This window comes from Monopterus albus, unplaced genomic scaffold, assembly GCF_001952655.1.
Source record: "Monopterus albus unplaced genomic scaffold, M_albus_1.0 scaffold8.1, whole genome shotgun sequence".
In the NCBI taxonomy this organism is placed as follows: Eukaryota; Metazoa; Chordata; class Actinopteri; order Synbranchiformes; family Synbranchidae; genus Monopterus; species Monopterus albus.
The window spans coordinates 1,406,712-1,428,530 of record NW_018127888.1 but is presented as its reverse complement, the minus strand read 5'-3'; the positions used below and the strand labels follow the sequence as shown (position 1 = coordinate 1,428,530).

General features: G+C 40.3%; 2 protein-coding genes across 2 annotated transcripts in view; both read right to left on the bottom strand.

Annotated features, from left to right (window-relative positions):
• Positions 1-9,707, bottom strand: part of pcsk7 (proprotein convertase subtilisin/kexin type 7) — an 18,973-nt gene extending 9,266 nt beyond the window's left edge. The window contains 12 exon segments of the mRNA XM_020587039.1: positions 369-473; positions 1,254-1,305; positions 1,307-1,407; positions 3,725-3,825; positions 3,932-4,070; positions 4,233-4,287; positions 4,520-4,610; positions 4,711-4,876; positions 5,874-6,008; positions 7,401-7,643; positions 8,004-8,305; positions 9,625-9,707. Of these exon segments, the coding sequence (XP_020442695.1) occupies positions 369-473; positions 1,254-1,305; positions 1,307-1,407; positions 3,725-3,825; positions 3,932-4,070; positions 4,233-4,287; positions 4,520-4,610; positions 4,711-4,876; positions 5,874-6,008; positions 7,401-7,643; positions 8,004-8,246 (1,431 nt within the window). The 5' untranslated portion in view covers positions 8,247-8,305; positions 9,625-9,707.
• A 617-nt stretch (positions 9,708-10,324) lies between these two features.
• bace1 (beta-secretase 1) lies at positions 10,325-20,596 on the bottom strand. The gene is given in 10 exon segments (XM_020586079.1): positions 10,325-11,897; positions 12,180-12,351; positions 14,064-14,213; positions 14,339-14,440; positions 14,547-14,681; positions 14,762-14,899; positions 15,563-15,695; positions 15,697-15,768; positions 16,071-16,159; positions 20,403-20,596. Coding segments are annotated over 10 exon segments (1,389 nt in total). The 5' UTR covers positions 20,562-20,596; the 3' UTR covers positions 10,325-11,658.
• Positions 20,597-21,819: the final 1,223 nt, after the last annotated feature.

Below are 21,819 nucleotides of genomic sequence, written 5' to 3'. Positions count from 1 at the left end.
CCAGGACCCACATTCACAAAAAACCTATTAAACTTCTCAACTACATCCTCAAATCTGTTGACCGGTGTATCATTGTCCATAAAATATTGAGGGTAGTTACTCCTGCTGGTACTGTTTCTAATCAATTTATTTAATATATTCCAAGTACCTTTCATGTTATTTTTATCCTCTAATACTTTAGAGTAATATTGTTTCTTACATATCCTCAATAACGCAGTTAATTTGTTCTTATATAACTTATATTTTTCTTCCACCTTCTTGGATCTGTCCTTTATGAATTCTTTATATAACTCATTCTTCTTTTTACATGCATTCTGTAATCCCTTACTCATCCCACTGTGGAAAGTTGTGTGTGTATATATAAGTACCTTGGCAGCATTGACTAGTCTCCAAGCACTGAGCAGACCAAAGCCATGCTGGTGACTGTGATGGAAACCAGCTCCATTCACCCTCCAGTCTGCACTGTTGTCACACTATTAAGACAAATAAAGATTTTACCTGTGGCCAAGTTAGCTTTTTTTGTTTTTATGTAAAAACTGAAATGCACAAACAAATGAAACGGATATAATTTTCTCTGAGGGCCAAGAGCACAGCCACAACAATTCAAAGATAAAGGGGGTGTGTGTTCTAAGCAGTGCCTTCCAAGAGTTTTGTTACCTTCATGTCAGGTAAAGAAATATGCCATATAATGTGTAATTTAGTAAACTTCAGAGATGCTACTGGGCATATTTTGTTACCCTTGAGCAAGACCAGGCTAGCTGTTTCCTATCCATTTCCGGGCTTTGTGCTAAGCTAAGCTAAACAGCTGTTGGGTGTAGCTTTATATTTAATGGACAGATAAGTTGTAGCAAGCTTCTCATCTACTTCTCAGTAAGAAATCATACTTCCACAAATATCTAACTATTCCTACAACTATTTTGGTGTTATGTTCTCAGTATTAATATTGCTTGAAAGAAATCACCAAATGAAGTAGAAGTAAATGAAGCAGGTTATCTCCTGAACTACACAGATGATGTCAGTAGAGTGGAAAGACTGATGGAGACAAATGGAAAGATGAAGTGAAATGGCAAGTGAAGAATGAAAGAGAAAGAACAGAAATAAAATTTTTGAAAGAATGGAAAAATTGGAAGTGGAAATATCATCAGAAAGAATGAAAAAATGATGAAGAGAAATGGAAAGAAAAGAATGAAAAGGAAAATCTGTAACTAGTATGACACATCCTGTCCATTAACAACAAAACCTTAAGTCTCTACCGTGGTGGCAGTATAAGCAATGATGTGCTGAACGTCCCTCCAGGACCTGCACAATGAGGTCCACCAGTCCTGCTGCCAGGGGGGCTGCGGCAGACGTGCCAGTGTGGCTTTCCGTACAGCCCGTTCCCTGCTGCATGGACCAGTCTGACGTCACCTGCAGACAAATGGGTTGAATGAAGGAGATACAATCATGGAAACATAAGTACAAACAGTGCCAAGGGGGTAGTAGCTTTGGCAGTAGTCCAAATATAAACTGTAATTAAATCACACTTGGATACACAGTAAGATATGGGCACATACACACTCCTTACAGGGTATAGCCAAAACAAATGTCCATGACTTAAAGTAAGTCATGGACATGAAGGTTCAGTATCTGAACTAATACTTTACTCAGGCGCCAGTGTTACAGAGGCATCTTGACAAAATGACATATATATTTACTACAGGTGGCCAGAGTTTAAGACTGTTTATGTACAATTAACGGAGAGAACTTTAAGACGAGGGTTTAACAGGGGCCCTGGGAAGGTTCTGCTTTGCATGGAAGTGAAGATAAAGAGAAAGCAGCTAGCTTTAGTAAAAAAACCAAAAACAAACAAAAAAAAAAAAAACAGGTCACTTAAAATGTATATACATACAGACACAATGAAAACAAAGAGAAGTTTGACAAGTGGATGACCAAGACAGAGGCAGGAGAGGAAGGATAAAAAAAAAAGAAGAAAACTATATGAGTAGACATGACATCAAAAAGGTCAACTCCTAATACTCTTTTACAGCTTCTTCTCTAATGTCAAAAACACCATATGTAAGGTCCACAATTGCAAGCATGTCACATAGGTGTTCCATGGGCACACCACTTGCTGGTGGTACACACATAGTTACAGCCTGCCTGACAGAAGTGTGTTTTCACATGCAGAAGACATCTGGGCCTTTTCCAACAGCTGTTCTAGTCATGTAAAAGGTTTTGAGCAGTTTCCCAAAAGAATACCGGAGCAGCTGTTTATGTAGCAACAGTGTACAAGCATCATTAGAGATTCTTCTGCACCTCATAAACATTTGTGTTTGTAATGTCCATATGTCCATTAGCAAGAGTCACAGTGTACTCAACTCACTGAATCAGTTTAGTTAAATAGCAGTATATATATATGATCTGGTTAGCCACAGCTAATAATCACAAAACGTTGATGTATCAGCCACTAAAATAACTTCAATCAATCAGTGGAAAGGTTTGACAGGAACATCTGAAAACAGACGAACAAGATGCCATTAATAAATCAGAAGTGAATTTCCCATTACTTCTCCAGGCTTTATGGGCTCACAGCGCTTTGATAAAATGCATTTGAAAAACAGCTGCTCTGGTTGACTTCTGATTAACACACAAATGAGCAGTGTGTGGTAAGCACTAGGCCTGTGAGTGCACTGTGGTCGGTGCTGGATCAGGCTACTTCTCCAGAGAGAGCTCAATCTTGGTTAAACGCTTATCCCCCCAGGCGATGACATCCCTGGCCCAAAGTGTGTTACCATGGTGATGGCCACAAACAGTGACAAACAGGTCAACAGAACTTCAGCAGGTCCTCACTCCTATCATCATCCATCACCAATTTCAGATGAAAATAGTCTCTGCTCCTCCTGATGCAGAGCTGCACTTTCACTTATCTGAAACTTGTGCAGCACTTCAGCTACCATACAACACAAAATTAGATATACTGTTTTGCACGACATGTTGTTGGTGTGGATATCTGCAGGCTTCAAGAGAAGGTCAGATAAAAAGGATTATATAAGTAGAGAGAGAGAGACAGAGATAGATAGCTATAATTAATATCATTATATTACTGTATATAATACAGTGAGTTACTAAGACAATAAGTTGACTTTAATGGAACATTTGTGAAACTACTACCAGAAGACCAACAGTTAAAACTCATTAGGACAGTTTTTGTGAGCCTGTGTCATCAGCACTACATGGACCCATGTGGGGGAAATCAAATTCTCATGACAAACAGCGGGTCATGCAGCACTTTACTGTGCCTTATGTGTTTATCTTCTCTGGAGTCACAAGGAGCTAATGCAGTACTGATTGAGTACTGTTACTCAGGACTGCAACTTGAACCTCATATGTCTTAAATAATGGCAGAAAGTTAGAGAGTGAGGACAAAGAAAAAAAAAAGTTGTCTTGTATGTTACATGGGAACTTGGGATTCCAGTCAGACTGGAAATGGACTGAAACCCACCTATTTAGGCAGTTTCAGTCAGCTTTCACACGAGCCCAAATAAATAGGTCAGGTGTGAATTTCCATTCTTCACTATGATTGGACCAACTCTAAGATTGTTACTTGATGACATCACCCACTCAAATATTTTTCCAGCTAAGATTAACTCATCACTGACTTTCTGCTTTCTTGTTGTTCCATGTGCTACCATTTACGCATTCTCGGTCTAGTTGCCCTCTGTGTGTTTGTTCCAGCAAAACTTACAATGCTCCTCAGCTTGTTCCTCCCGCTGCTGAAAGTGACAGCCAGCATTGACGCGCATTCCTCAGCATAGAAGGGCATCCTGCCTTCCTCATCAACCGCTCCTTCAGCACAGACACACACTATTATCTACGTGCATATGTCCACATGCAAAACACGAGTTAGACCGCAGAGAACTACACACACACCTGAAAAGTCTTTGTGACTTACCGATTGTGATGGTGTAGATGGAATTGGCATAGCCGTCATAGTTGCAGTTGTCATCGTACTGACCTCCATTTCCACTGGCAACCACAAAGATGCTGCCAAAGCCTCGTCTGCCTGCAATCACCCCATGCTGCAGTGCTGCCTGTGGAAGAAAACAAATGTTAAAAATGGAATATTAGACTTAGTACAGTCAAGAACCAGGGAAGTGAAAGCACTTTAACTATGGTTAGTTAACACATCTGCTCCAGTTTAACTGTTTTGTGGCAGTATACTGCCCTCTGCAGGACAAAAAAAAGTATCTTACCTTGCCTAGGGGATGAGGTCCGTCCACTGTGTGTCCATCATCATCAGGACCCCAACTAAAAGTGAAAACAGTCTAAATCAGAATCCAACCAAGGCTTTCATATGTTATTACGGTAGAGAAAAATAGGCACTAAGTTTAGTTAGATGGTAAATATTACACTAAATTAAGCTATGGTACACTTTTAACAGCAAAGAACATTAACAAACATACATGTTTGTAATATTTTGCTGCTTATAAAAGCCATGTTTTAAATACCCAATAAGACCAAAAAGAGAGACATCTGTTACCTGCAGCTGTAGATGTCATTGACCTGGTAGTGCTTGTTGAAGGCTATGGCCTCGAGACTGTCTGTCAGTGGGCCGTCCAGGACTCTGATACCTTATGAATAGAACAAAGGAAAGGTGTTTCACCAGAAATTATTGAGCAAAGACTCAGCATGCATCTTCAAAAGTGCCAAATTATGTTCTCTTGTCAATACCTGCCACCTTACTGCCATAGGCCACCCCCACAGCACAAAAACTGTTGTTAGGAACAGCTGCAATCTCTCCAGCACATCGTGTCCCGTGGTGGTTGTCGCTGTGCACGTCTGGATGAGGCATGGGGTCTGGATCATTGGAATTCAGGTCATAACTTCCCTCTGGACTCTGAAGGGGACACAAAGTCATTGCACTTGTGTTTTTCTAAAAAAAAAACACATAGCATAAAAAAAAAGCAATCCTCATACTTCAGAATGCCGTTTGGTTTGACCAGCAATTGTTTTAATGAAAATCAAATATAGAGATTGATTTTGCAACATCATCACTCATCTCCTTCTTTGGTTGAAAAACAGGATCCATATTCATTCATTTTGCAGATGAGGGAGAAACAAAACTGGTTATAATAGAAATGTTAATAGCACAAACACACAACATATCCACTGTGCTCATTACAACTTTTTTTTTTTCATTGTGGGGGCTGCTGCCATAAACTTTGAGCTCTGTATATACAATGTGCGGCTCTTTCTCCTCTGTGATGAGTGGCAGTCTCTGTAATTTAGAACTTTTCTCTGCAACAGAAAGCGCACATCAGTTCTTTCCAGAATGAATGCTTTTTGTCTACCTTGCAGCTACTCAACCTTCAAACAAACAACAGTCTCCTTCCTTTATGCCTGGGCTCTTTATTTCATTCATTCATTCATTCATTTTCTACCGCTTAATCCCTGAGCGGGGTCACGGGTGGGGCCGGAGCCAATCCCGGCCGGCAATCGGGCGAAGGCGGGGTACACCCTGGACAGGTCGCCAATCCATCGCAGGGCTAACACATAGACAAACAACCACACACACGCACGCACATGCACTCCTATGGGCAATTTAGAGACACCAATCAACCTAAGCTGCATGTCTTTGGACTGTGGGATGAAGCCGGAGTACCCGGAGAGAACCCACGCAAGCACGGGGAGAACATGCAAACTCCACACAGAAAGGTCCCAGGTGGGGCCCGAACCTGGAACCTTTGCGCTGTGAGGCAACGGCGCTAACCACTGTGCCACTCTTTATTTGTTCCAAAAAATCCAGGTTAGCAAACATACAGGTCATATGTAAATAACACCAACAGGAACAGATTATTGATCATAGAATTGAATCACTATTAATGCTGACTTACATAGTTGGAATGAATGTCCTGGTGGGTGTGTTCCACCCCATCATCTACCACCACCACTGTGACACCTCTGCCAGTGATGTTGTGCTCCCACACCCCTGTCACGTTGATATCCATACCCTTATTGATGTCATTGTGCTGCAAAAACAAAAAAGTAAAGAAATGCTGAGGTAAAGAAGAAGAGGAGAAAGTGTGAAGGATTAAAAGGCAAGTCAAGGATGTAAAAAGAATGAGTGGATGCTGTGAAGAAGGCAACTGTTTTAATGCTACTGTCTTGCCACTGCTCCCTTGCTAAAGAGAGGTTGTAAACCTCAAGGGGATTTATTTTCTAGGTAAAACAACATTTAAAAAAAATTCTTCCAGTCAGTGTAAGCCACTGTTGTGGCAGCCATGGCATTACTGTAATATGTAAATGTTACCGAATAGAGGAAGCTCAAATTAGAGCTGCTGCAATTCAAAGGGTCTGGGCATCTCATTAGGATGCCTCCTAGGCACTGTCCACTGGAGGTTTTCCAGGCATGTCAAACTGGTAGGAGGCCCCAGGGAATGACCCAGAAAACACTTGAAGGATTATACATCTCCTCTAGCCCGGACAAGCCTTGGAGTCCCCCAGGAGTAGCAAGGAAATGCTGCTGGGGAGAGGGATGTCTGGACTGCCTACTAAACCTGCAGCAGCTGAGACCCAACCCCATATAAGCCACTGATAATGGCTGGATAACGAAATACACCTTTATTATTTACTTGAATAAAACCTTTCTTCCAACACTTTGTGGAAAGCATGGTTAGCCAGATGTAGTCAGAGTTCAAATATATCCCCTAATATAAATTCAATTTAAAAAGGCACACCATCTGCCTTTGTGTCACCTTTGTGTCTGCCTTAGACTTTAGACAACCATATTACTTTTCAAGAGAAGCCATCTTCTCTTGTTTCTATATTTTAAGTTGTTTTAATCATGCATGCATGTTTTGCACAGCTGTAGGTATAAGATGAGCAGCCTTAGAAATATGATATCTAACCATATAGTTACTCTAGTTGGCAAAGCCCCGGCTTCCAGTACTAGTGGAGGGCCAGAGTCCTTTATCTCACACATAAACTAAGTTTCTAGAACTGCCTTTTTTGACTTGTGCAATATCACCAAAATCAGGAGCATCCTGTCTCAAAGTGATGCTGAAAAACTGGTCCATGCATTTATTACTTCCAGGCTGGACTACTGTAACTCTTTATCATCAGGATGTCCCAATAATTCCCTAAAAAGCCTCCAGTTAATCCAAAATGCTGCAGCCAGAGTACTGTCAAGAACTTGCAAGAGAGATCATATTTCTCCTTGGCTAATTCTCATCAAATGTTGCCTCTGTGAGGTACTGTGACTGCAAGCACAGTAAATCAAAGCACAAAGTGCTGTGTGAAACAAAATTTTAAACAGTTAGGTTGACGGTTATTTTATCTGCAAAATGAAGATGTTACCACTTCTTACCATTAGACAACTAGAGAGTTAGCACAATAATAACAAACCGCTATTACATTCTCACCAGGTGCCACTGTTGGGGGTAGCTGGGGTCATTGAAGGCCAGTGATCTCTTCGAGCGACTGAGCACTCTCTCTTGGGAGTACCACAGGACATGAGGGTCGGCTCCTAGAACTTCCCCTGGCTCGACATTTTTTCTCCAGATACCTCCCACAGATCCAGCACTGGACTTTACAGAACACAGCAAGTAGTGGCCTTCCAACTGTCCAATCTGGCCCTGGTTCTGCAGACCTGCCTGCTCAGCTACCTGGAATGGAGAAAAATACCAATGATACCAACTGGGAAAATACATCTAAAAATGGTCAACTTATGCCATTTCTCTGACCTAGAAAACTTTATCTCTAATAAGCTTTAAAACAGTCCCTGCGAAGTAATGGTATTATTTCAGGAAAAGGATACAAATGGAGAGCATTAATAAACTTAAAGAAAACATGTCTGTACAACTCCATTTCATTGTTTGTACTGTTGTGTGCACACAATGACAATGAAGTCTTTCTTTCCTTCTTTCTTAACTAAAATTACACACTCTATGGCTGCAAAATAGTCAACCAAAAAATGGAAAAACAACATCACTCCTATTGGAGAAAGAGTTAATGAAGTACTGTACCCTGTTGGCTATCACATCCAGGTGCACAGAGCCCTGATCACCATCTTCTTTGTCATGATGTGGGCCACCGTGAAGCCGGACAGCCCAGGACTCACCTGGACCACAGGATGGTAACGGCCAACGTGAGGGAGGAGAAGGATGGGAAGAAAAGGGAACAACGAAGAGCAGGATGATCAGAAGCAAGAGGGTGAAGGAAGACAGACAAAGGAAGAGGAAGAACATGTGAAAACGGGGTGTTGCCATGGCAACAGAGGGTAACAAACAAGTTTGACCAGGTGAACCTTTCTCATCTGAACAGCAACCTGTATGTCAGACAAAACAAGGGAGAAAAGAAGGTCCCATTAGTAGTGAGGACAAGCTGAGAATGAGTGGCTGGTTACTTTGCTTCTGTGTGCAGCATTCAGATGCCACTTATAAGATTCATAGCATTACACTAACTGGATGCTACCTCAGAGTGCTATGGTCACTGCACATTTGACTTGCACATTTGACTTCCACTGAAGTTCCTGCACTGACTACAGTGAAGAAGCTTTTACATGAATGCTACTCTATGAGCAATCATAGATTAGAAAATGAAATGACAGGACATAAACAAATACCTCTGAGTTAAAATGAAACATATCACACTTACACTACCAGTCAAAGGTTTGGACACACTTTCCCACAGTGGGAAAGTGTAATAACCCTACCACACCCTGTTTGGACACAACAAGGTGGAAAATACACACATGCAGTAAACTTCAGCTATGATGTTAGTAGAGAAGCCGCTTAAATATACAAAGTGTACCTGGAGGTGTATGTAACTTGTCATTAAGCACAGAGCTAACAGCAGATTATATACAGCCAAGTGTAAACATCACATCCAATTTACCTAACGTCCTAGAGAAAAACATTAAACCTCTACCTGGTCCTCTGTGGCCAAATATCTATCTCTGATCACATTATAAACGATATACAGTATGTCACAGTACATGTCCCCCAACCGGAAGGTCGGTGATTAGATTCCCGTTCTCCCCAGTCCACATGTCTTAGTGTGCTTGGGCAAGACACTGAACCCCAAGTTGCTCCCGATGACCTGAGTAGCGCCGCCATTGGTGTGTGTGTGTGTGAGTGTGTGTGAGTGTGTGTGAGTGAGAGAGTGAGAGTGAGAGTGTGAGAGTGAGAGTGAGAAAGAGAGATGCAGATAGCTGTCTCGGTTCTCTACCGGAGACAAATTCCTTGTGTGTGTAACAGGCTTGGCCAATAAAAGTGATTATCATTATTCATACCACAAACTGATGTAACGTTAGGTGAAAGCATTACAACCTTCAAACATCAGAATAACGTTAACATTACCAACAGTATTTCAGATTTTAATGACACACTGGTGCTTTCAGTCCTTTTATATGCTCCACCAGAATTCGTTGCAATAAAACACGTTAGCTACCTGGTCAGCCGATGGTAGCTAGCTAGCTAAATTTTGTTGGTTGCTGTTTATGTTAACGTTAACCAGTAGCTCGGCTAGCTACTTTGGGAGCTAATTTAGGGTAGTATGATAGGTGACACAGCTATGATAAAATAAATAACAACTAACAACAACCAAATAAACTCAGAAAAAACTGAAGTGAAACTCGAGTTTCACCAGAAGCGTCGTCGTCGTCGTCGTTGTTGTTGTTGTCATTGCTTTGTAAGTGACGCTGACTATTGAGATCGCTGTTCTATGTGAAATAAGATAACACGAATGAACGTTTGCTGCGATAGTAAACATACATCTTACCTTTCCACTGAGCTCGTTTTCTCAACGGTTCCTTGTAAAATTTATGAGTAATGTTGAGCTTGTCATCTTATTTCCGTAACCACTACCCTATCGTATTACGTCACACAATTATTGCGCTGACGTCCTACAGTTCCCCTGATTGGTCCAGAGGAACAGCAGTCTACAGGTGGTGCACCTGGATGTATGCAGAGTGTCCACGGCGCATGATCACAGTCTTAACCTCTTTTTGTCTTTTTAACGAACAGATATTGTTTGCCAAATCCTCAAATATGGAGTAAGATTGTACAGATTGTTTCAACCACATTTACAACAAGGTTTGACAACGTATGCTTTTCTTGCTTTTTTGTCTGTATTTTCTTGCTGCTCTGTTCTTGGACTACATTGATCTAAGAAAGATGCCTATTTAAATGTATTTGTGAAATCGAAAAGCAGCACTACTTCTACTGCTACTACTTTTCATAAAGGGAATATGTATATACACATATATAGCTAGCTATCAAATCATTTGGCAAGATTAGATTAGCAATGTTTTGTGCAAAGGAATCAAAATGACATCAGATTTTGCTGTTACAATAGGTGCTTTATTGGTTCAACAGTGCTGCCAGGGCCTGACGGATAAATATACAGTTCTAAGTTTATTTATTTATATCTTGCTGAGACAATATAAACTGTCCCTTGTCGATATACATACTGTTCTTTAGTGTATAACATACTTTGGGCTGGTTTCCTTAGTGAAGCATATATGGTCCCCATTAAAAGATGTGGTGAGTTAGGCTGTTTGTGTTTCTATGAAAGAAGCCCTATTAAGTCTTTGTTGTGCAAATCATCAAATGGTGCAACAGTCAGATAAGCAATGTGTATTCTGTGCATGTGCCTGCGTAAACAGAAGATCAGAATAGGACAATGTTTATATACAATAGATTTAAGTTATCAGTATAAGAGGGAACAAGTGACACCTGATGTTGACTGTGTTCAGTAGTCTCAGTTTCACACTACGCAAAACTGATTTTATACAGTAAAACGCTGTAATAATCTGATATTTCATGAAAATGGCCTCTGTATTCTAACTTGATTTGCACTGCAAAATGATTTGCTGGCATTTGCAAAATAGTGTAATTTCATATACGCTAATACCATATTTCATTTCCATAGGTATCATTTTCATTAAATCTTTCTGTATACTCTCCACTTACAATACAGCTATGCACACATACAGGCATGCTCACGCATATCAAACTTGTTTCATTCAGTCATAAGCCACAAACAGAACATCTATAAATACACTTGTAACCACATGTTCATTTGTTCAGATCACACCATAGCAAAGCACATCTGGCAACATGATGGTCTCACATCTTGTATTCACATCCAGGTTGTGAGTTTCTTCATTGCACTATGTTTGTAAAATGATCTGTTTGCTCTTCAATTTTCCCCAAATCTCCGATCACTCTGTGTGGAACTGTGCATTGTTAAGAGACCTTAATCTTTAAACTCTGCAAATCCAGTCTTGTTCTGTGGTCTGTGTTTACACTATTTATAACAAAGAAGAATTTTTGTTTTGCATTTGACTTTATTCACACATCTCTGTTCCTCTAACCGTGTTGATCTGCATAGATAGCTTAAACAGGCAAGTTGACACTGATGGCACCAACTTTCTCGTTTTTAGCAGTTGCTCTAATTATCCTCACATGCTCTCATTTCTAGGGCAGCACTACTCACTGTGTATTCACTGTATGTCAGCATTTTCACTATGCTTTATAATCCTGAAAAAACATGTTCAAAACTCTCTTTTAGCAGCATTATACATAACATTATACATTCCTGTTACCACAATCTATCTTTTCCTGTGTTTCAAACGCCGATCTCTATGATTCCTTTTGTCTCCCTTCTTCTTCAAGTTCACTTTAAGAGTGATATGTCATCAGCAAAGTCCCCATGTGGGTGGATGCAGCGGGCGAAGCGCCACTGGCACACCATGAGACACAGTGGCAGCATGAAGAGCGCACATATACCCGCCATGATGTAGGCGATGGTCATAAGAGTGGACTCGTCTGTCTGGGGGATGTTGTAGCCACAGTCCTCCAGGTCGACACCATGGAATGGGCCTTCCACTGAGGCTGTGCGAAACTCATCGTGCACTGCAAATGCAAGAATGGAATTGTAGGTATTTTAGAAACACAATTAACAATGTAACAGATCATTTATGTTACTGCTGCTGCTCTTAAGGTTTTAAATAAGGTATCCTCATGACCTATCCTGCATTATCTGCTTTATTTTTTCTCATCTTTTGTATAGTCCCTTCATCCCAGTACTTCTTCCTGCAGCATCTACTTTCCTTTCTTTTTACACTATAAACTTAATTCATTTTATGTTCTATGCTCCCACCTCCCCTCCTCATCCCTTCTTCATCTCCTCCTCACCATGGCAAGTGCTAACAGCAAAGCCAATTCGTTTCTTCTCCCGGTCAAAGACTACGTAGAAGCCCTCCATTATGACAGCCCCCATCACTGTGCCAGTGCTAGACTGGGACACAGCAAATTTATAGCAATCCTCCTGGGCAGAGGCCACATCCTCTACTGGCCGTAGGTATTGCTAAACAGAAACAGAAAGAGGAGGGTTCGATTTAGAACATCACAAAAAGAAAGGGGCAAACAGACAACGCTTGCCTGTGCTTATCTTAATGCCTAGAATATCAACTCGGCTCTTACTCTGACTGTATAGAGTGAATGTTGCCCAAAATTATCAACAGTGCATTACAAATCTCTAAAATATTATGTGAAGACTATCGAAAGGTACATATTAACACTTCCAGAGTTATATTTCAAATTTTCCTCAAGAGTTTTATAGATTTCTATAGGCATATATAATATGTAGAACGTATACACTTTGTTTTACTATTCTAGGCTTAAACAGGGACTTTGTTTTATGAGCCAAATTGTACGAGCTACATATCTGCAAGCAATAGTTCCAGACTTTCTCCTTGTTAAGTACATACAGTACTTTTCTGATATGTTTACGTTCAGTGTTTTTGCTACATTTACTGTATACTGTATAAACAGTATATGGATTTATGTTACTTTGAACAAACAAAATGAATGAGTTGATTTTTTTTAAGTTTTATTTATGTTTATGCATAAATGAGAAGAAAAGTCTGTGGAGGTATGTGTGTAGCTTCTCTGCTTTTTTAGCAGTAAGCTAAAAAAGCATTTACACCGGGTCTTACAGAAAGAATGTATTTGTTATTTATTTTAAAAAGACATCTTTTTGCAGTGCTACTATGCATTATGCTCTCTCCCTTTCCCTCTTTTCTCTCTAGACTTTTCCCTGATAAGGCGCACAGATCATATATGCAAGAGACACCTTGGGAACCTTGTCTTTCATTTCTCTGCATTTCCAGGGAGAATATACTATTGCCTGCAGAAATGCCTCTATACTCTTGCATCAGGTGGAGAAAAAGGTGCCGCTGAAGGTGGTGGAAAAGAGAGAAAATGGCTGCAGAGTTCTCGTTTTACTGGGCAGTCTTTGTTCTGAGGCTCATCTGTGGTCACAAGCAGCTGAAATTAGCTTCCTCATTCTGGTATTTCCGTTATGTGCATGTGTTACTTTGAGCTCATTTGTGTGTTTATCATCAGCTGATTTGAGCTTATCATAAATATACTGGTATCATCAATATATTTCAGTTTAAAATGTTATAAGAAATTCAGTACTAAAGTAAGCAAGAGATTTTTCTGAGATTATTTAGAACTAGTGTCACCATTATGTAGTTTGTCCACCAGAGAGCGATGACAAGTCCATTTCTCTAATGTAAAGCATCCTGTGCAATGCATAAAGCATCTTGGTTTTCTTTCTAACTGGTGTTTTTTTTTTTTATTTGTTTATGTTAAAACCACATACTGACCCAGGTATACAGAAATGAAAGCCTTTATTCAGGATTACAGGCTGTCAGTGAAATCGCCTACTATAAAACCTCAGTATTGCACAGGATGTACATGACATACCTTGTGTAACTTTAGCTCATAGTAATGACAAAATTAGTTATGTTTTCAATAAACAGGAAATGAAAAGGCCTCATAAGGGTTTTTAATCAGATGTTTTTTAGCAGTTGACAAACATGAGAATTCAATTTTCTCCATTATGAATCCAGGTAATGTGAAACATACTAGCTAGTGATAATTTCCACAGAATAATAGGCTTAAGTGGTATTACTTCATGCGCCACTTCAAACAATACCTGATCTGAAAATATAAATAAATTCTTGCTTTATGCAACCACGTTCATATCCAGTACGAGATACTGTGTATTACCTGGGGCAAGATGGAGATTCTAAAGGACTGGTTGCGGTTTTCACTCATTAGGTAGAGGGAGATGACTGGGAAAATGTGCCAAGGTGTAGTGCCGGCCTGCCAACATACTAGCTGCTCCCCCAGCCAGAACCCAGAGGGAAACTGTTCTGTCTGAAAAACAGTGTCAAGGGTGTGTTCACTCAAGCAGCAGTGGAAGAAAATGAGAAACAGAAGTGTTAAAAGAGATCATAATAAGTACAGAAGGGTATCTACTGTATATCATAGACAGAACTGACTGAAGATGCTGCCTCAATGGCCTTGACTGCAGCCTGGAAGACTTTTCTAGGCAGTCGAAGGTTGGTAGTGCCACTGTCCACAATGCTCTTATCGTAGTTATACTGTAAAAGGTTGAGAAACAGTCAAAGATTACAGAGTTTAAAATGTCAATGACTATAAAACCATTCTTTCTTTCTTTGGTATTTGCAGCTGCCTATCAGCTCTTACCTCTTTACAGTCCATGTTGAGATCCTGACCATTCACCTCAATACGTACGATAATGACCTCATAGTACCATTCTCTGCGAATGGGAGTGTACCAGAGCTCTCCAACGTACAATGACGGGTCGACTCCTCCGATGATCTGTGAGCAAAGAGAAAAATGTAATCCAGTACTGGCTGCAAATATAAAGTAACATTAGATGATTTGTATGTGTGTCTCACCATGCTGCCGCCAACAGTAGCGCTGCCCAGGGAGTAGTTTTGAGTGAAGCCAGCTCCGCACAGCTGGAGAGAAAAGAAGTTGGGGACAGGAGTCTGTCGAACCAGGGAGTCAAAGAAAGGCTCCAATGTCTCATCAGGCTGAAGAGCGAGAGAAAAGCAGCACAGCTTTACCTCTGAATGCCCAAATCTAACTACTGCTTTTAGCCATTAGCTTTAAATTTGTAAAAGAGCAAACAAACCTCCTCATAACCCAGCAGAATACCCGTTAAGTTTAGGTTTTGTTACATTATGTTTATCCCTGCTTTCCTCCAGTGTTTACAAGAGTATTATTACTTTGACAAAAAATACAGTATGTGTGGTGATAATTAGTGAATTGCCCAAAATTATATTTCTTGACCATCCAAAAATTCTTTTTCAACATAGTTAACTTCCTCTTACACCAGAGTATGAATTCCTTATTATGTATTAAATAATAAAATACCTGGTATAAATCTCTTTTGAGTGCTGTATTGTTCTCACTAGTTTTTTTAACCCAATGCTGACAAGACAAAAATAAATAATTGTTTTGTTTTTTTAAACAATGCTTAGGTACACCAGCCAAGTAATGTAACAATTACTGTTCCTAAGGCATAATAAGAAATCTTGCTTTTAACATAAGTATTTAGTAAATACAGATTTTTTTATATAATTCCCCAGCATGATTCTTGGGTACTGACATCTAATGACTTGGTGCCATGTGTAAATTAGAATTTTATTATTTTTCCGCAGATTTTGAAAGACCAAGTGATGTGCTGCTCCTACTCGGGCTATATCAGCATATGCCAGTCCCAGGATTCCCTCCCAGTTAGATCCGTTGATGAAGAAGCGATCTGACTGGGTGATTGCTGCGATGTTGGCTCGCAGCGTGGCATTGGGGCCATGTGGGACAGAGATTCAGCCCCCCTCCCCAGCGACCCTGGCTGTAGGCAACGTACACGCTCCTGCCGAGGTCACGGTATGAGCTAGAACTGCGAATGGATGGTAAGAAAACAGGGAAAGGGGTTTTAACCCACTCATATAGGGTTACAACATAAACAGTACATGAACTACTGTGTGATTTACAGACAGTGACCACAGAGTAAATATGAACAAATAGTATTTTCATTCATAATTTAACCTAAATCAGTTTGAAACTGCCTGAGAGATTCATTTGCCATCCTGATGTCAGCTTTATTGTATAAATGAACCAATAAGATATAGTGACATTTTAAAAAATGTCATTACTATCAGCTGCAAATGTTGCATGGTTAATATGATTGTCTGTACTCACAGAGAGCGATGGTAGTATCTGCGTAGGAAGGGATGAGCAGCTGCTCCAACAGCAAAGTTACTGCTTCCTGTATCCACCAGGATGTTCAACTAATGGGACGGAGAGAGAATGGGGGACAGAGAGCAATTTATGTGTGCATTTTGCTGAAATCAATAAGTTTGTACAACTGACACTTAGGTTACATTTGGAAATTATGTTTAGTATCTTGAGTGGAAACTTAATCTGTAATTTGGTTTTCTTGGAAACAAACATGGCCATTTTTAAAACAATTATCTGTATGGGGTTTATGATTCCTGCTACTGGTATCTTCACTTTTTTTACACTGATGGCTCTTTATGGCTATTTTCTTGGCAGAATTATTTCTGTTACAATAAGAAAAGCATCTCAGATCTCACAGATGATCAGCTTTCATCTCTCAGTCATTGTTGATATCCATTTCTCCTACCTTGTAGTGTCCTGTGCTGTTTCCTGTTGCCCTAAATGTCCTTCTCTGTCCCCTCTATGTCTCCACTCTAACCCTCCACTCATCTCAGGTTGCCCACTCTACTCCCCCTCTCTCCTCCTCTCCTCCTCTTCTGCGGGCATCTCTATGTGAGTATCATATTTTGTACAATCAGTCAAAACTGTTCCTGAATTTGTGAATGGAGCACAATGGCACACAGCAAAGGAAGAAATATAAAATACTGTACTGCATTCTGTATGCATACAATACTGTATATGCATCATATATCACAAATTCCATATATATTACATCATAAGTTATCCTTTACACCATATGTTATATTGCAAATATAATCTACAATTTCTTTTTCTTTATTATCTTTTTTTATGTATGGCTGTTTTAATATATATTATGTATATTGTGTGAATCATACATTTTCATCCTAGCATAACTGTACCGAATTACTACAGTTTTATTCATAAGGTTCTAATTAACATGTACTGATGTTGTTGTTGTGTGTTTGATTGCTGTTTAAAGATTCCTCAACAGTTACATTACATGTAAGCACAAAAAAAATACTTTTATACTGAAAGAGAAATATGGCAAAGAAGGACTCACTGGGAGAGAAAACAGACAGAGAGGATGAATAGAAACAACTAAGCAGATGCAGGGACAGTCATACAGCCACAGTAAACTGTTCAATAATGGACTAGCTCTTTAAATATCCACCGAAGTGTTACTGTCTCAAGGGCTGCACCTAAAAGCCCAGAATAAAATCAGACTCTGTCTACCCCACACTTTCCTAACATACATACATAAAGTAGGCTACATCCCTATCAGTGATATATACACATAAGCCTGCATTAGTTCTCTCTACAAACACCGCTAATCATATGTGCACAGATTCGGAGTCACCTGGCTCTGGACACAATAACGTGCACCGCTACAAAAACACTCACGCGCACTGAAGGCTGCATCCTGACACACGAGACCACGTGTCTTTCCCTGCTCTCTCACACTGCATCTTCCTGTCCTCCCTGGCAGAGTGCCTGTCTGTTCCAGCCATTTCATTTGCCCTTCCCCCTCCACTGTGAAGGATAAATCATCTAGTGGTTACCAGAACACAACGCAAAATGCAAAATATGTGAAAGTTACCATAAATGACTTGAGGTCATTTCCACAACTTCATATCTACCAAGCATCTTAATTAAATGTAAGGTCATTTCTCACTTCGGGTTCATCATTTTGCCCTTGCCGAACCACTGAATCAGACAATGTATTTTATGTACAGACTGATACATTTATTTATGTCTTACTTATCTATATAAAGTTTTATTTATCCGGATGCAGGGGTTTTTAAAGCCCTAGACACATTTAGATAATTTGATTCCTGTTATCTTAATATTTATTAGGGGCCTGCAAATAGCCTATTAGTGTGTTTGTAGCTATGGTTTTCCTAATTGGTCATTTTAACAAATGCAATGGTCACTGACCCTGATGGATGATTATGCTATTTAGACATTTAAACATATTGCCAGACATAATAAGTCCTTTGTTATCACTTTTATGTTTGTGCCTTAAAACATCAAAAGAAAAGTAAAAAATGCTTGCATGGGTTTTTATTTCAAGCCTCAAGCAGTACAGGCAACAGAAATTAAAATGATGCATTAAAATCCACTAAATATACTTGGGTTTTGTTTATTACTGCATTTATATTAGAAATACTGTGCAGAGACTGCAGTAGTTTATGACTGTAGTTAAAGGCAAAGTGACATAATCTGACCCATAAACACTTTCTGACATACACATCCAGTGCAATAATTGTAAATTAAGATCACACTCAATTGCAAGAAATCACTTTATTGTGCTGGAAGACAGAACATTTTCAGCGATTCAGCCTTCATCACTGACACAATCTCACAATACAATTGTTTCCTTAAACAGGTCTTGAGTTAAGGCTACCCTGCACCCGGTTGAGTATATATGTATATACCTTCCTGATGGTTTAAATGAAAAATATAATCCAACTATTTTTCTATAAATACAGAGGGTTTGTGTTATGCAGTCAAATCCCCTTGTTTCACTTTGGGCTTGAATATACTGTCATTTACCTCATCACAATCAAATCACTCTGGTATCATATTGCTACTTTATGAAGTTAAATGGAAAATTTCCAATGACACTCAGCAGGGTGAATGATAGCTGAATGGTCAAAGGACATTCACTTTAGCCACCAAAACAGTGTGTTGTCTGTCTGTGCTGACTGGCCTCGACTGGCTGGCAGTGTCTATGGTGCCCCAGCTAGACAGATCTCTTTTTTTCTGCACATCATAGTCTCTCAGTGGCAGCATGACACCTCCACTTAGCACCATAGATCCTCATCATCTTTCTTTTTACTTGCTCGAAGCTCTCACCGCTCACATCCTATCTCTGTCACACACACTTGATTTCTCTCTTCACCTTCTGTTCTCATTCATTCCATGTCCCCCGTCAATCCCTCCCTCTCTCCTGCCTTTTATTTGTTTCACTGTCTCTGTCACCCTCTCCTTCTTCTCCTCTTTTACTACCTCATCACTTTTTCTTTCCTTCTATCCATTCCCCTCTGTGTGCCAGCCTGTACACTGCAGCTGCACCCAGCTGGCACTCCTCACTCTCCAGAATTAATGGTTCCATTATATGTCTGTATCCTTCAGTCCTTTTTTTCACTTTCACACAAATACACACAGAGGGGCCATCTGTCATTGCAGGGCCAGACAAATCGGACATCTGAAGTACTTTTCCATCAAGTGACTTCATTTTAAAATCCTTATTTAACTGTGGAAATAGCCATTGCATTAGAAGCATTAAACGATAAGGTCGGCCATTTTTTATATTAACAGTATTTTAAGCACCCCCCATACAGAGGCTAAAACCAACAATGACATACCTCCACTCATGACTAATATCTGTCAGTTTGTCAGCCCTGGATTAGTTTATTCATAGTGCCATAGACCTCCAGTGATGTTCAGAAATATCTAAAAACACATCAGGGAAGCACACTGCTGCACTTAGTGACACATTTCCTCATTACAAAATACAAGACCCTAATATTTGTTAAAAATATCCAAAAATCTCCTGCATGCACTGGCCCTTAATTCCATTTTTCTTTAGATGCTATGAAAAGTTATGGCAGTTTGGAGCCTTTGTGCAACATTTCTTTTAAAAATTTCAGGGCCTGGTGTGTCTTAAAGAGGAAACGTCGACTAGTGCGGTGGTGTGTTTCCCTTAATTGTTTTTGAATATCATTGGAAGTCTATGGAACAGATGAATAAGATAATCCAGGTCTGACAGGCTAACAGACATTAATTTTGAGTAGAGGCAAATCACTGTTGATTTTAGTATCTGTATGGGCGGTGTTTAAAATATTGATAATATATAAATGATCCTTTAACAAATTAAAAAGATGTTTATCCTTTAAAGTACCTTATCATTAATAAAATTATCCTTATCCTTTGAAAATATGGTATTTATTATTGCAGGCTAACAAGGACACGTACTGTAAGTGTGTTAGCAAGGTGTGTTATAGGTTTACAGTGATGTGACCTCTCACTGAATTGTCAGTACGTGAATTATATCACTAGGTCTTGTTATAACCTGTTGTGTAGCTTATTAAACAGAACATTTCTAATATCCCTGCCAATATGCCTAAACCTGAATGAATTGAACTGAAAGAGACAGTGAAAGAGAGACTGGAAGTGAGAGAGCAAAGACTAAAGTAGCATATTTCAAGAGCAGCCAGTCCTTAGAACCACAAACATTAATACTGACTTGTCTAAGAACTAAATGTCATCCTTAAAAGTGCATACACTCAGGAGAGCTGTGCCATGTTAGATTAATCTAACAACCTTTACCTTCTGGGGAGGAGAGCCCACGGCCATCTCTACGTAGTACCCCTGGCCAGACTTCCCACGCAGGTTATCAATCATGTCCACGAAGCTGATGCCGCCAGCTGCCGCTCCTCTCCGCCTGCGCGCGGTATACCTCCCGCCGTTGCCGCGCTCGCGCTTCATTACAGCAGCTGCAGCCGCTGCGGGGGGGGGGGGCTGTGTTAGCGTTTGGCACGCGAATGGCTAGAGGCAGGCCCGAGGCGTCCAGCGCGGATTGACCGTTGCTGAACAAACACAACGTCGCCCATATTAACAGACCTGTCAACCAGCGAGGCTGTGCCGTCGACGCATCCATGCTGAAGTACGGTAAAGTTGTATTTTGGTATGTTTGATTTTGACTTCGCTCTGTTCACTCTGACATCCAGTCTGCAGCGGCAGAGCAGAAGAGATGAGGTGGCGATGATGCTAAAGTGATGGCTAAAACCATGATGGCAGTTTAACCACCAATATTAAGAGAGATGGGGTCACTGTTACTCCGGTTTTCTTGACGTTAATAACGAAACAATTTCAGACTAACGTGTAAATACAAAATACCATACGCTGGCAATTAAATCATCCTCACAATTACGCCGCGCAGCCCTGTCACAGATAATATATCATAAAAATTACAGGCTCTCCCCTCGGTGCTCTGTGTATCAACAAACCGCAGGCCTGTGTCGTTTTCTCCGCATATCCTCATGTCAAACGACCGGAATCGTCGTCGGTAAAAGGGCTGGCCTGCGGGCTACCGTAATCCGCATCTTCCTGTCCCCCGATCCGTTCATTCTGTTCCCTGCCTTCTAGTCTTTCACCTCCTCCTCATCCTCCATCCGCCCTGCTGCATCCCGAGAGCTTCCAGAGAGAGAGCATCATCAAGGCAAAATATAAAACCACACGACTTCCTGTAAATATTTTCAAAACAAGACACCCAAACTATACACTTGAACGGCAGATACAAGCTAACTGCACGGACTAAATTAATAAAATAAAGGTTGCTTGTCTCTGTGTGCTAATTATCTCATAGCGAAACCCATATTTTTGTGCAATATAATACTGTGGCGACCCTGACCGACCGCTGATGTTCATGTGTTTTGTTGTGTGCAAATGGGTTTGACACTGTTGTTGAAAGCTGTGCATGTATTGGTTACCGTTGTTTCGGTGAAATACCCGCGCTGTTCTGTCCAATGTGGGGTTTGGGAGGAACCAGTAGGGAGAGTATAAGAGGGGTAACAGGTGGGTGTGTCAGTTGGCGCGGAACATGGAATGCCGTGTGGTGGGTAAACCCAGCCGCATTTCTTTGTGTGTCTCTGGAGAATGTTTTTGCTTCTCATGTACTTCAGACAGAACTCACACAGATAAAGCTTCTGCACTCTGTTCAATAAAAGCCAAGAAAAGACAGAGG